This window comes from Nestor notabilis, unplaced genomic scaffold (genome assembly GCF_000696875.1).
Source record: "Nestor notabilis isolate BGI_N333 unplaced genomic scaffold, ASM69687v1 scaffold14602, whole genome shotgun sequence".
NCBI classification, from domain to species: domain Eukaryota; kingdom Metazoa; phylum Chordata; class Aves; order Psittaciformes; family Psittacidae; genus Nestor; species Nestor notabilis.
The window spans coordinates 19,236-35,034 of record NW_009918814.1 but is presented as its reverse complement, the minus strand read 5'-3'; the positions used below and the strand labels follow the sequence as shown (position 1 = coordinate 35,034).

The window sequence follows — 15,799 nt, the reverse complement described above, 5'->3', positions numbered from 1 at the left end:
TCCCTACACTTTGCTGAAGGGCAGCTCTCTGTAATATATTTCACTGGTAATATGCTTCACTGTTTCACAGAACACTGCTTCCTAATGTTAGCTGATCTTTCGTGCAAGCTATCCACTTCAATAACCAGAAGAAAATGAATAGTTAATGAAGCCTAGTTTAGAACAGTTTTTGGATTCTCACAGCAGAGCTGCTGAAAACTTCTGGCATATCTCTGACAGATTCTAGCTCCCATGGAATTCTTTCTAGTCTGTGTGATTTTGGCACAAGGGACAAATTAGCTGGTGTTAAAACTAAGCTCAGAAGCTACCTCTTTTCTTTTGACATTTCAATGAAATACCAGATAGTTTGAGAGGTGAGGATACTACAAAAGCAGAAGCAATTAAGATGTAATTCTGAACTCATATAGTTGACAACAGGGAAACCCAGAAACTAACAACAAAACTTAGTCACCATTTTTAGGGTGGCTGATGTTTGTGCATACTAACTTTGCCATATACAAAGACCCAATGGAGAGGTCAGCACAAACATTTCAAGGAGTCTGTAAGCTCAACAAGTAGCCTTTGTGCTGAGTTCTGCATCTGCATTATCCAACACTAAGCCACTGAAGGTCTGTGTTTTTCACTAATACTTTCTCAGCCTGTAGGGCTGAAGACTGTCAAGTTTCAAATCTCAGTGGAAAGATATGCCCTTAAACAAGCCAACACCGGACACTTGTCCCTACATGCTTACCAAAAGCACAGTTCATCACACAGACACATAAACCAGAGGTTATAACATAAATCCCTGTTATGCAAGCAAACATCTGCTTACTGGGAAAGAGGACAACAGGGCTAAATCACAAGACACATGGGCATGTTTTGCCCACTGGTTAGAAGTGTATGTCTGTCAGCTCAAGAAAGAAGTAATGGCTCTGTGTCTTTGGATGTTTACACAAGTCATCTGTGTCTAAACAGAAGACCTGTTTCCATGGTCCACCTCCCTGTTTCCTAGTATTGTAGGATAAAAGCACTGAATAGTCACCAGTTGAGACCAAAATTGTCATTCTTAAGAAAAGCATCCACCTCTGGGATCTAAGCCCTACTGCTGTAAAATCCACTGTCAGTGGGTTATTTTATGGAATAGAGTATGCAACTAGCCATTAAAAATTCCCACTCTTGGTGGAAGGCACTTGTCATTTTGTTACTGACTGTTCTGACAGATGGTGCCCCATCAGCAATGCATCGTCCCCAGACAACCCCCATGCAGTGGTGTTCGTTAATGAAGCCAGTTCACACTATAAATGACTCTGCTGCCAGCAACACAAAATGTGCTGTTGTCATCTGTGGATGTGGATGGTATGAATTATGGAAGCTCACACATGGAGTAAAATAACATCTTTCCTTTAACCCCTTCCAAAACAAGCACTATCAAGCCCACCATCATCAGTCATGGTGCTATTACATCCCTTTCTCCACCCTTTATCACACCTTTATGTCCAGCTCTGAGTTGTGGTATGCATTGCCCTGTATCTCTTTTGTGCCTGGCAGGTTTTGCTTCATCCTTAAGCCAAAGTCCTTCTTTATTGATATGTAGCCTGGGTCTGTCTCTGCTCTGAACTCATCTCAGACCTTTTGACTTCAATTGTATCCTCATGTGCAGAATTAAGTGAGACATTTAAAACCAAAAAAAATACTTTGGATAGCAAGACACAGCTTTGCTTCTTTGGATGTTTGAATCCAAAGTCAAAGCTGAGAGCTGGAAGAAAAGGTTTCAGGTCTTGGAAAACTTTAGGATCAATCTAACACCTCCTGTTTGGAGCGCTGTCTGGCCCTGGGAGCTTCATGGCCCATGCATCTACCAGGCAAAAGATTAAATACTACAGGCTGAATAACAAGTGAGCAACTGTTTGCCTGTGTTGTGGTCATCCTCATCACATTGAGGCCTATGAATAACACTGAGCACGCCTTGTCCTGAACACTTCCTTTACCCAGACTTCACATCAAAGCAAACTATATATTCAAGACAGGTTTCCAACCTACGCTACAGTGAAAAATCTTTATGGCAGTGTATCTCAAGGCCGCATATCCAGTCTGAATTAAATCCTAGCAGATTCTGTAAATCACCATTTTTTCCTCGCTGTAGATAGAACTGTAACAGTTGCCGGCAAAACTTTCCAGCAATTCTAGGGGCCTCTGGACATAAAATTATTCCTGTTCTTCACCCAGTTCTCAGTCAGCAAAGGGAGTTTCTGGGCACAGAAGGCTCTTTTTGAGCAGATCTGAACAGCTGAACAAAAAAATCATGTCGTAAAGATGAAAGAGAAGTTACAGCATCATCATCATACATTTATGTGAAGTGTTCTTTTATACTTATCGATTTATGCAAGTGTGAATCCAAATGCACGTGCTTCCCTTAGGCTAGTCATAGGGACTGAAGAAGCAACTTCCATGGTTCACATAAGTGGACTTCCACAGTTCACTTACTCTCCCTACTTGAGAAGACACATTTTCCTCTGCTGTTTCTTCACAAAACTGACATTTTCTTTGATAGGAAAGAGCCAAAATTATACATATTCCATCACTTTACAGGCATGTGGTAATTTATGTGGGTCAGATGCATGCTGGCTCTGGCAGCATATTTTAGAGGCATCTACAGATGCCTGGACAGGGCTTTCCAGATTCAAGCTGTTCTGATGACACAGAGGGTGGGGTTCATCTCATTTAACTTTGGGTGCCCAAAAGCTAGGCACCTAGTCCAAGACAGTCATCTAGATTCCTGTTGTAGGCTGTGGAGACAGAGAGGAACAACCAGAGGGTAATTTATCCTAAGACTGTTAGAACAGAAGACATATGTATCTGAGACCTTCCAAAGCCCTCATCTGTCCCCACTGCCTAGAGTGACAGCCTGTATCACAAGCTTAGACTGAATGCCTATGTTCTTGACAATTAAAAAGAGGTGAGATAAATCTTGCCCAGAGGACGTAGAGGTTTCCTGAGCAATAGCTGCAAGCGAACAGAACCCTTAAGCCCCTGTCAGGACTGCTGGTCCTGTGTGCATAAGCGCTGCTGGCTGCCACATCATGTTGCGAATGTGTTTGGAAGTTGTAATGAGTGCCGGTGCAAACAGAAAAGCTCCACAGCTCTTTGGTATGTATAACATAAAAGGGGGTAGCAAACCCAGACAGGCAGGACTCCTGGGAAAAGGAGAGACCCACCTCTGTCCATGTTGTGCCATTTCAATAGCTCTGCGAGCAGGGACTGGGGAGCCGCCATCCGTCACACTGAGAACCTCCATCGACTTCCTTTCTGGCCGCCGCTTCCCATGCCTGTTCAGCATTGGGGAGTCCACACGCTTCCTGGGGGGATCTTTATGAAAAGAAAACACAGTCAGCTGAATTCGGCTGTATTCGACTCACACAGGTTGGTTAAATCCTCTCAACAATCTCATTCTCACTCCTCCCCTTATAGAGACAGGTATCATAGAGATGAAGCTGAACATTTGCAGCCTCCCCCTTCTTCCAAATTTGCAAACATTAAGACATAAGTTGCAATCCATCTACAGAGAGAAGGAGCACTGCTACTGCCCTGAATGTACAAGCACTGTAAAATAAAGGTACAACTATAGCATAGCGTGCAGAAATTACATTGCAAAGATGATAACAGTAATAACAAGATGATACCATAGGCCATAGCACAAGCTGTTAGCCAGAGTATAAGCCATCTAGGGATCCTGTATATGTACTCAGGTTGCTAGAGCTTGCCTTTGATGTCCTTGATAGCAAGTTTAAATGTGACACAGGGACGTGAGCACACTTTGAACTCAAAACTGCATTCTCCTCTGAAAATAGACCCTTTTTTGCATCTTTAGGTTAGATTTCATGTTTTGCCTGCTGCTTTATATTTCTCCTTCTTCAACACTACAAATTAAACATACTAGTCTACCTGGGATGAATCTCCAATAAGAGCTACTAAAATTGATCTCGGAGGTCATTGTACAGCTTTTACTGCTATAGTGAATGAAATTCTTTACACTTTTTATTGTGTAACATTTCTATGAGGTATTGAAATGCTATTTTCACTTTGCACAGTGAAAACTGAGGTATGAGATATTTTAAGGCAATTCATTCTTAAAGCTGCTGGCCATTTACTGAGGTTCTGAGGAGCATCTAAATTGCTCTGAAAAGAGTCCTTAGACACCAAACTGCACTGCAGAAGGTGACTTGCCAAACCATACAAACCTCCATGGTGAAGGAGGAAACCAAATGCAGACCTGCTAAGATTATTTTATTACTAACATCTCTCACGGCATCAAAACAGTAAAGAGGAGGAAGACAGAAAAAAAATATAGAAGGATCTTCTTTTATTTGGTTGGGCTATTCCCCTTCCCTGCCTCTACTTAAAGACATGTTTTTAATTTTAGTGAAGAGTCACCACTTGTAAAAAAACGCATCCTTCACCCCTACAGTTAGAAAGAAGCTCACAGTGCCCAGCCCCTAAGGCTTCTTCCTCTGCCAGGATTCCTTTGTAAAAACAGAAATACCACAGAAATAGTCTGATGGTATTATTTTTATTATCCTGCCCTCCTCCTCCCCTCATCTGCTTGTTTGTTTCTTCTCTCTCTCACATCATGCTTTTTAGAACAAGATCTCTTTAAAGCAGTGCTTATTCTTGAAACAATGTGCATGAGCAAAGACAGCTCAAATGCAAATGGCTAGTGACAACAACAGAACCTATTACTGTATAACTTATGCTGTTTGTATTAACAGTAATAATGTTCCTGTTAAAAAATAATTAGAAAAAAAAAAGCAGTTGCATCTCATTCCATTTCAAACTATGTTCAGTAGTAAAAATTAGTAGAAAATATTAGTAGATGCAATGACTTCCAGACTAGGAAAAATATGTATTTTGTAAAGTTAAGGGAAAAAAAAAGGGAGATAAACCTAATAAACCACATGCAAGTGGTCAGAAGTAAGTTGGGACAAGGTTTAGACATTTTAAACTCTTGCTTCTTCAAAGAAGTCCAAAGCTTGAGAAAGGATTCACACCACAGGACAACTGGTGGTATCAGAAGTGCGACTAGAGCCAAGTAACACACGTAATGACAAAGTAAGTATGTTTAGTACCAGTGACAGAGTTTTGCAGACGAATATCAGCATTAGAAAGGAAGGTGGAAGAGTGCCGTTTAAAAGAAATGAAAAAGAAGAAAGAAGAAGGAAGATTAAGAAAGCAGCTAATGTCAAAAGAATGAAGATAAGTAAACTCAGACTGTATTGATGCTAGCTAATAATAGAGTATAAACAAGAAAGCTGGATAGAGGCAAGAAAATTAGCTTATGAATAGATATTTCAAAAGGCAATTTGATCCAAGCATGTTCAAACCAGAAGACTTTAGTAAATGGAAATTCAGCTGAATGACACTTACAAAAGTGACAGGCCAAATATAAGGTGCACATTAAAAGACAGTGAAGAAGAAATTTGAAGAGGAATTAGCTGAAGACTTGAATAACGGTGTTATGTATAGCCATCAGAAAGAGAAAGCTTGAGAGGACAACAGCCAGAAGAATCATGAGGGAATCAACAAAACAATTAAGGAGAAGGATAGCACTAACAAGCTAAATGGTTCTTTAATATTAGTCCTTGCTGCTAAATATGCTGGAAGATACTGATTTCCAATCTATATTTTAAACTATCAAAGAGAGAGACTAAGAAAAAAGACCAAAAAACACCTATAAATTCAACAACAGCAATTCAGAAAAGTTTGATGGAAAATCATCCAGAAGCTTGCATGAGTGTGGCTGAGCTTCTAATAAAGATATTTGATTCTTCTTTAAAACTGGCTACACTCCTACTCTACGCATAGCTGAGGGTAGCAAGTATTGTACCTATTGTTCAGAAGGGCCTGTATAAGAAACAACAGGGCACCGAGTCTGTCATCCTATCAAGTCTAAAGACACTAAAGAAATAGTTAAATACACAGCCATTCTGCCGTAAAGACTAAAGTGGAGTCATATAAAAACAGTGGAATATTTTGTGGTAGCACAAGAATTAAAAATAGGAAAACCTCCAGTGTTTGCTCTTCTCTTCTTGACTCACTGGAAATATTTCAGATGAGGGAAAAAAATCAAGTCCTAGTCCAGATCTGTGATAGTTGTGAGGATGCATTTTCCTTTTATTTCACATCAGAAAAGTGAAGTAATTCCTAAGGATTTTTACAGAGGAAAAGAGAATTGTATAGGTAATGATCCAATTATAAAGGCATTCAACTGGAAGATGGGAAAATAAATGTTCAAATTCTGAGTTTGAATGAGGCACCTATATCCTCTATGGCTGTTCTGTCTCAGTCTTTTGTTCTCCAGTTTATTAAGAAGCTGCACCCCACAAAAGCCTTTTCCTCAAGGAGACATTAGATGACATTCATTCACTTTAATGAGAAGTTTCTCATTTCTATGTTTTCAGGTAAAAAAAATGAGCTGGACTTCAATATGTTGAAGGTGGTCCTTCCCTGGCTTTTTAAGAATACTTCACATAGCTGAAAACAGACAAAAGGGACACCAGTAGAGAGTACTAGTCTGAGCTGGCCATATTTTTACCTGCATCCATCCTTTCTGAGACCTAATATGCAAAGAAAGACTAAAAAGAAAAAAAAACTCTGAGATACACATTTTTTTTTTTTTTTTGCAGTAGTGCACAACTCTCATGGAAGTGGTTTCTTCAGGCTGCTGTTACTAAATCTGTTTCTTTTTCTATGCTATTCTTTGTTTGTGCAAGGCCATTGCTAATGGGTAATGATAATTCATCAGAAGCATGAGTGCTCTTAATTAAACTTGCCCCATGTTCTCAGAGATACTGCTGGGAACAGAGGAGGTGGAAACCCCCTGTGGAAGAGAAAATACAACCTACAAACACATAAAGAATATTGCTCAAATAATCTAAAATGTGCCGATGATGCATTCGGAGTGGTGTTTCCCTGTTGGGTACATTTTTCTCCTTGCACAAAGAAATACAAGAGTGGAGCATAATATTTCAGTTCAAACTATGGAAATACTTTGGCATGTGGAAAAGAGATATATGATATGTTTAGGATATCGCTATATACTCACATGCTGGATATGAAGATTCTAGAGTCACCTTGCTGCTTTTCTTATGAAAAAAAGCATTTCTAAACCAAGATGATGGTGTCTTTACATGGCAGGCTAATCTGTTTGAGTTAAAAGCTGATCAGTAAAGTGCTAGATGACAAACTGCACTGTGTAAGGGGCTTTTAACCACAGGACCTGCAGCTGGCACATCTACCCATCTTCATCAGGGTCCTTGCTAACATGCTCTCCGTAGCTCCAACCAGGTAAGAGTTTAAAAATTACTGTGTTAATGAAGAATTTCCATCTCTTCTCCCACAGAAAAGTTTTCCCTGCAAAATTATAGGGCCTGGAGCCTGGAATTTGGATAAGGTAGTAATTCAACAGAGTATTAATAAACTTACAGTTCAATATGCTACTGCCCTGTAGACTTGGGAGATTCCAGGCTTTCCAGTGAAAATAAAGAGCACTTTGCTTCTAGCCTTTAAAGCGCTTAAATACAATACCTGAAAATCACAACACTACTGTGTAAAAATGCTGTTGCAGGTCAATGGTAGAAGTGATTAATCCTTTATTAGTTACACTTTTGACACTCTGCAGAGCAAGAGTCACTTATATAGTTAGCTCGTTAGGGAAGGATCTTACATGTTGTCTAGATTAGTGAAGTCCCCAGTCATCAGCAGTACCCTAAAATACTTCAGGAATAAAGTGGTATCACAAAAGCTTTTTAAGCTATATAATCTTAGTGCATATTAAGCTTTTAAAATCTTTCTAAGACAGACTAAACATGAGTTTGATGTATGTACTATAAACAGGAGATGTTATTTATACTTTCAACAGTGTATACCTACAGAAAAGAGAAAGTGTGCCTATATAACTTCACAGGGATACAATAATACACAGTCTTACTAACTGAAATCCAGAAGCAGCATTTCTGCAATACTGAATGTAGATTAGTAATTAGAAAATCCTGCCACTAGATTATACTGCTTCTAAACCTCATCTGCTTCCAGAGAACCAGCTTGCGAGTCCATGTGATATACTTGAAACCAAGACCAACTTGGACGTTTCTGCACTGTGAGACAGACAAGTCCTGAAAAATTTAGCTTTTGAGTTTAACCACAGAACAGACCTGCCTGCCTCAGGCTGAAGATGCTCACCAATACTGTAGCCCGTTTCAATGAGAAGGTAACAGTGGTGCTAGGTTTTGGGTATGTATTTAGAAAAACAAAAAGGTGAAGAGGAATTAGTTGAGATGGGTTCATAGTGAGAGAGATCATATCTGGAGTACCTATTTCATTTCTAGGGGGAAGATCCTCATCTTCATGACTAGGATACCTCTCCTTCCGGTCAAGCAGAAGAAAATAAATCATTTTTTCTTGGTTTTCTCTGGAAAAAAAAATAAATCTTTAAATTTGAAGAGGGAAAAAAAAACCCAAACCCACACCAAAACATCAACATGCAGATGAACTCTTCTCATCAGTTACAGTTATTGTGAAAAACCTGGAAATGGTCATGAGCCTGGCAGCTAGATAGAGCACCCACAAAGCTTTTGAAAACCTTGATGTCTCCAACAAGCAGATAGTGAGAAAGAAAAAATGATTCCCATGTTACACACAAAGAACAGAGGCACAAGACAGACAAGGTAACATGTCCACAGGAAGTCCAAACCAAGAGTGGCAGCAACACAGGTCTCCAGAGCCTCTAAGCGCTCTTTCCACTATGTGTCTCTCTTAACACCTCACAGGAAATAACCAGCTCTCAGGCAAGGCTTGAAATAAACAAAAATTTGCCAACAATGGCATATCTAACACAAACCACAGCAATGAAACCTCCTCATCCAGGCTGCCCATCTTTTCATGAAGTTTCCTTGCCTGACAGCAGGAGAAACGACAGCACTATGCCTCCAAGGCTTCTGACATGTGGTGCAAGAAAGGCTCAGTGCTTGCTCCCAACACCTCACTAGCAAACGAGCAGCCAGAAAGCGAGAAGTTGCTACTGGTCCCTCACAGTGAGAGACATTAGTTAAAGTGCTCTCTGCCTCTCCCCAGGTTTATAAGCATCCCAGTCCACGGACACCCAACTGTAGGAAGACGGAGCAAGTGCTTACTCTTCTGACAACAAGTCCTGTAAGAGTTTATTTCGGTCACGGAAGCAGCCTAACGAGTGCATGCTATCTAACACGTCTGGATCAATATCCTCCAAGGAAGGGAGAGAACGAATCTGCACCTTTCGAGGGATTGGTTGCTCTGGTTCTGGCTCATTCTTACCCCCTCTGCAGAGGAAAAAAGATGAGAGAGAGAAAGGGGGCAGGGAAAGAAGGAGAGGAGAGAAAAGAAACATGAGTCACAAATGAACTCATACTCTGAAACACAGCCTGCAGCAACAGATGGAAATAGCTTGTTAAATTCCCACTGAGAGTCCAGAGCTCCCAACCAGACAGACAGTCTTCTCAGAAGAAACTGCCATGAAGGCTAAGAGTGACCAGTACCTTGTGGATTTGAGTCTTTAATGAGAAATGTCTGCATTCAGTCAGAAAGGCAGTAGGAACTTCACTTACCAGTGCCCTCATAATTAAAGCAGCTGCTCAGCATCCTAATGCCAAGCATTTATAAAACACTACACGGTTTTAGAGATGGTCTCTCATCAGCAGGCCAGACCTCAGGCTGTCATGCTGAAAAGTACAAGCTGAATGGTTCTCTTTCAAAGAAGGAGCTATGAACAAACCTTTACTGTTTTGCACCAATTCTGATTACAGCCAGCATTGCAGCAGTTTCTTTCTTTAAAGCTTCCAACATGATTAAGAGACGTCACTGTTCAGGTCTCAGCTTGACATACTTTAAAGGGTTTTTTAGGAAACTGCCCTGTTATTTACATGACCAAATACAACAATCTGCTTCTTTTCAGACATACAGATTTGAAAACTGTGGCTCAGGTGTGATGCCCAAGGTCAGTGGCAGACCTTGGAATACACGCTTAGCAGTAGAGCTTTTTTAAAGCAGTAACACAGGCTTCCTGCACAATTACCTCATCCCATTCACTAGGCTCAGGAAATACTGATTATTAGCTGCAATTAAAGGTCCTGACTGTAAGAAACCGATCAAGATGTCAGGATATTTATAACCGATGCAATGATACATATTGCAGGCACCCTGAATATCCTTTGATTTTGTTTAGGTAAGTAGTGAGCAATTTATGCAAACACTATCTACCCAAAGAGGTGGGTTTGGCGGCAGTGGTATTTTGGTTGGAGAAACTGTCTACCCTGAGTCTCTTCTATTTCTCAGTGTATGTGCGATGTTGAGGTTTTCACACTCTCTGGCTAAGGTCCTCCCAGTGTTGAGGTTTTCCTACTCTGTGGGTAAGGTCCTCCCTTTTCTTTCTGTGACATGAATGTGTGACTGTTGGGTCCAGGCTCCCAGGATGGGCAACAGGAATTTGAAATATTTAAATTGCACCAGATGGGAGTATTTGCTGTTCATGGGGGTGTGTTTGGGCAAGAGATTCTTCCTTTTGATGCTAATAGACGTAAGGTTAACAACTTGTGAACTTACTCGCAGAGCTTAAAATGTTCTGTGCTCAGATGTGAGCTATCCAAGTACCTACACAGAAAAAGGAGCACCAAATAAAATGCCCCTAAGTTTTTACTGGGTAGGTTAGAAAGCAACTCTGGTAGGATTGTACACATGAGCTCGAGGTCTCAGCTAGTGCAACAAAATTGGAGGCAATGCAGATTATCTCCTCTGAGGTAAAAAGGTAAGACAAAGTCATTGCAGCCAGGGCTCTGATGCTAGGACAGGGCAGTTACATGCTACACCTTTATGACAGGAGACTGCTAGACGCTACTTGCAGTTCATTTTTAAGCAAGTTGAAATAGACTTGTGAGGCATCTGCTCTATTAAGCATGTTTGTGGGACATCCCTTGCAGAAAGACTCCTCAGAAATTTTCATTTTATCTTCTCCTGAAGCAGTGAAAATGTGCTCATCCCCTCCTGGATACATATGGAGTCAGACTCTGGTGTGCACTACATGGGTCATGACAACATGGGTCAGATTGCACTTCTCTTACACTGAGCACTCATGCATCCTGCTAATTTTTACTCAGTTTAGGGTGCTGGAAACAGAATATACAGGATGGAGAAAGAATCTACACCCTGGGATTCGTTCTTGTGTTTCAAACCACTAAACAGAGCTTCTGATGCCCCCTTGGAGTCTCGCAAAAGTGTCTGTGTCTTCTACAATGACAGCATTATCCTGAATTTACAAGCTAGATTAAAAAATACCTGTTCAACTAAAGAAACACCTTATTCCTCAAGTGCCCTGTTGTTAAGAGGTAGCTGCTCCTACCTCTTAGCATCGGGACCTAGATCTCAGCAGGTAATAAGCAATGATTAGATAATAACCTCGTGCTATAAAAGCCAGTGATGACCTTGACATTAAGATAAATTCTTGCAGGATGGACCTTTGAACAGCAGATGAGTGGTTTTGGTTTTTAATCATCTGCAATTCACTTCTAAAAAGTATTGACTTAATTAATCACTCGTTATGTTACAAGCAGATGTCCTTAAGGTTTTTGAAGAGATTAAAAAGAATTATTGTTTTTTGAAATATCAAGAAAATCTGGCTTTCCTGCTCGAGGCCCTCATCTATAGCAGAATATCACCTGCAAAATTCTTTTGTATTGATCAGCATGGGAGCCATTTCTAGAGAGCACAGCATGCCATCTTCTGTGCACTGAGAAGTAGCTTTTCCTTATGCCCTGCACCTGGTCAACTTCAGACGTAGTCAGGAATTTTCACACCTCCTCATCAGGTACAAGCAAAATCTGCAAAGAACTGCCTTGTCATTTGGCAACGCAATTCAGTGCTTCAGGAAGTGAAAATCACCAGGTCTGGGCTGTGATTGGCATGACTGTATTGCCTGTTTCATTCCCAGTCTAGCAGAAAGTGACAAATTTGTTGCCCACATAGACATCAAACAATGTCACACGATGAATACTGCAAATCAGATATATTCTTTAAAGGCTTGCATGAATGTAATTGCTGCTTTAAAACCCACCCTCTTTTGTGAGGATCAGTGCATACAATGGCTGTGATTCCAGACCAGAATGGACTTTTCCAGTCTCTCCATGAAATTCTCTGGTGAATCTCACCAAGATGCACATTTGCATCAGTGCACAGAAAAGCAGAACTGGTACAGGGTTTTTGGGGTTTTTTTCCCCCCGATTTTAGTAAATTTGGTACCTTCACAATTAGGGCAATAACTCAATGTTACAGAAGTATGTACTTAATAGTTAATTTTGCCCTCTTGCTTTATTAAAAGAATGTTAAAATAACTATTTATTTGCCGATTTATGATAACCTGTGCTTGAGTTAAAAAAAATTATTTCAATTAAAAAGGCTTAAAAACCGTCACTGAATTAATTTGGGTGGGAGAGCAAGAAGAACTGGAGGTTGGTGATGAAAGGTTTCTCTTTGGTTTATTTTTTCCTTTTTTTTAGGCTTGTGAATCACGATTTCAGCTTTCAATACCTGTTCCTCTGTCTGCCTAGTCTGCAATTAAATCTTTTCCTCAGTTTTACAGTAGCCTTAATATTTACTTGAAGAATTAAGTGAAATCACTTATATGTTCTGAGTATAACTTTCAGGTCAGTAACCTATATATGATGAAGAATGGAGTTTACACAGAATAGCAGTGTTACATGTAATAAAGAAAAAATGAAAGATGTGAGCAAACAGCCATAGAGTAAAACACTTATAACCCCTCCTTCTCTGTCAGCATCAGTATTTCCAAGCAAAATGAATGCAGAAAGGCTGTGACACATTACCAGATGAAAGTAGTTGAGTTTTGGAGGTGGCAGGGTTATTCACAGACTAAATTTAGCCAAAGGAGGTTAACCTCCTTAGGTCAATCCATGACCAGTATAGAGAAAATGACAGAGAGACTCATTAAAAAAACTATTTTGAGCAGAAACTTTGGTTTAAGCAATCTGAGCATACTTCTGGAAGAGCCTTCCTCTCTCTGTACTGACTACACTGGGAGTCTAGGGGAGAGTTGCTTTTCAAAACTGAGTTTCTACTTCTGAAAAAAGCCCCAGATGCTATTTCCACTGGGGCAGAAAACCGTTTACTGTGTCAATCATCAGAAAATCTGACCTTCATGGAGAAGTATATTAAAATGTTCAAACACTTATGTCTGCAAAGAAAAAAAATCTTCAAATTCTAAATCTCAAATAAAGTCATGAAATAACACCTGCCTAACTGTGCATGTGAGCCTGAGACAGCAGTCTTCTGACAGGTGAAAACTTCCAGGCAAGAATCTTGAGGAGGGTTAGAATAATACTGTAAGTGCTCAATGTCATTCCATTTTATTTCCTGTTCCTGTTCTGAGCAAAGCCCAGGGAAAGTCAACTCCACAAAGAAACAGAGGGGATCAAGTCTCCAGACTGATGTAAACAGCATTTATTTCTGCAATTACTAATAAGACATTATGGGAGGGGGATTTCAGAGATTACAATTGGAGATTTTCCCCCTCCATTTCTCCTACATTTCTCCATGAGAGTTTAAAAAAAAAAATCCCAAACTGCAGCAAACAACACTCCAGTCCTCCTTTGGTTTTAAAAGGTGGCATGTGTGGTAACTGTAGAGAGCATGCAGAAGCCATGGGCCAAGTGCTGCCACCATTTCAGGTGAACTAAGAAAAAAACATGTTACTCAACAGACTGTTGAAAGCCCTCAGATCCTATCAAAGTCAGGTAAATCCAGAAGTGAACACTGCCCATAAGACAGAATTAAGGAAAACAAAAGAAATCAGAACAAAGGTGTTTGGGTCGGTTTTTTTGGGGGGGGCTGGGGGGGGGTGTGTTTGTTTTTTTTAAATTGGTGACAGGCTTAAATGCTAGTTCATATCATCCTCAGATATTTCTCAAGAGCCTAATGATAGGATTATGAAGGCAGGACTTTCCTTATCACCCACCTGGGGAACCTGTAGCTATGCTGACCCCGAGAAGCATGTACCAAACCATCATTTCCTTGTTTAATACGTGATGTATTCTCCCTAGTTTGATTAAGTTATCAGCATTAAAAAAAAAAAGTTATTTACTTAGGTTTCTTGAAATGCTATCAAAACTACACAAAGTGCAAGGTCACTTTAAAAAGCCATCAATCTTCCTTATACCCAAACCACTAGACAGGCACGTAGTTTTCTCTGAGACCTCCTGTTTCACTGTCAAGACTGCTGCTTTTAATCAAGTCACAGAACTACTCTCACATCAACAGGTTATAAGGTCAGAAGCAGCCTCTTAGCTTGCTGCAAAGAAGGAGTAGGGATTATGAGACAGAAAAGCTCTTGCTCACAGGTGCTTACTTATCAATATCATAATTTTTGTTTCTACTTCAGAGAAAAGACAAGAAACAAATGAAAGCTTTCTTGTCAAGAAAGTATTACAAGGGATTGTCTGTAGCACTTGGATAGCAACCTAAATATGGCTGTTAGTTGGTGTTTGTTTGCTGATGACTTGTAGGTATCTTTTGAACACAGCAAGTTGCTGGACTGAATGTCTTATTTCAAACAATTGTTAGCCACTGTATAAAAGGTTCCTGGCTTGATATATACACACATGAAACTATGAGTAGCTAAGGGTAAAAAAAAAAAAAAAAGATTAGATGCCTTTCTGTCCTCTGCCCCTTTCTTTACCTGTGTGAAAGCCACTTTCAAACTCCAGTTCCTCTCCTCAGAGATCACCAGAATATCAGCTCCCGTAAAAGAACCAGTAATGAATGCATGCAAAAGTGAACTTAAAAAGTGTTACTTACATATACCATATGTGTTTCTGAATATGTTCTAGCTGTAAAGAAAAAGAAAACAAGGAATTAGTGCTGTAAAACAGAAAAAGTAACTCCACAAGACATCCTTATTCAAGACTTATCCAATTAAGTAAGTCCAACATTCCAGAGGTGGATCCGTGCAGGAAATTTATGCTGCAAGAAAGAGCATGCTCATTCTCACCCAACCCAGTGGAAATAAGACTACAATTCTGGACATAAGCAATCAGTCAGGAGCAAATCCCAGGAAAATGCTTATGTACAAGACTTCACAGGAAAGCGTTTTGACAATTCTTCCAAAGCAAGTTTGCTTTAGAACTTTGGTAAATTCTTCCCTTCCTAAGCCCTTCCTTCTATAACCTAACTGAAGTCAACAAACTGCTCCTTTCTGTATGTGCGTAATAGCTGATTCCTTACACCTAAAGTTCATTTCTAGTTTTGTTCTGGAAAAAAGAGAGTGAGAGAAGGAAACAGAAATGGGTTCAAACAGATAATGTGAATAAATAAAATAAATTGTGCATGTGTGATATGACCTTCTGCCAGCACCCATTCTCGATTGGCTTCATGTTTATTATTCAAATCTAAAGACAAAGTAGAATAAGGTTCTATGTGGCGAAGGACTGATCAAAGCTGAACAAAGGCCTTGTTCACCTATGGAAGGCAGATCCCAGCAAACGTTACATGATGACCATGTTTTCCACAGGCATGGGGAAAATAAAGTAACATTCTTTTTCCAAGACAAACTCTTAACAGTAGAGAGAACAAACTATTCATATGACATACTCACAGCAGAACCTTCCTAATTTGGTTTATTTTTCCAGCAGCATTACAGCAGAAAAGAACTTTTCATAGATGCTGAGGGCTTATTCATTATGTGGACAATATTTCTCATATTCCTCATTATAAAGCACCTTTGCATGTG

At 39.9% G+C, this 15,799-nt stretch overlaps 1 protein-coding gene across 1 annotated transcript in view; it reads right to left on the bottom strand.

Annotated features, from left to right (window-relative positions):
* The window catches only part of LOC104402130 (serine/threonine-protein kinase BRSK2), a gene marked incomplete at both ends in the record, with an annotated part of 40,996 nt that overhangs the window by 14,648 nt on the left and 10,549 nt on the right, over positions 1-15,799 (bottom strand). Inside the window, 4 exons of the mRNA XM_010009919.1 lie at positions 3,195-3,345; positions 8,346-8,443; positions 9,165-9,329; positions 14,869-14,900. Coding sequence (XP_010008221.1) covers positions 3,195-3,345; positions 8,346-8,443; positions 9,165-9,329; positions 14,869-14,900 — 446 coding nt within the window. The remainder of the gene's footprint in view (positions 1-3,194; positions 3,346-8,345; positions 8,444-9,164; positions 9,330-14,868; positions 14,901-15,799) is intronic.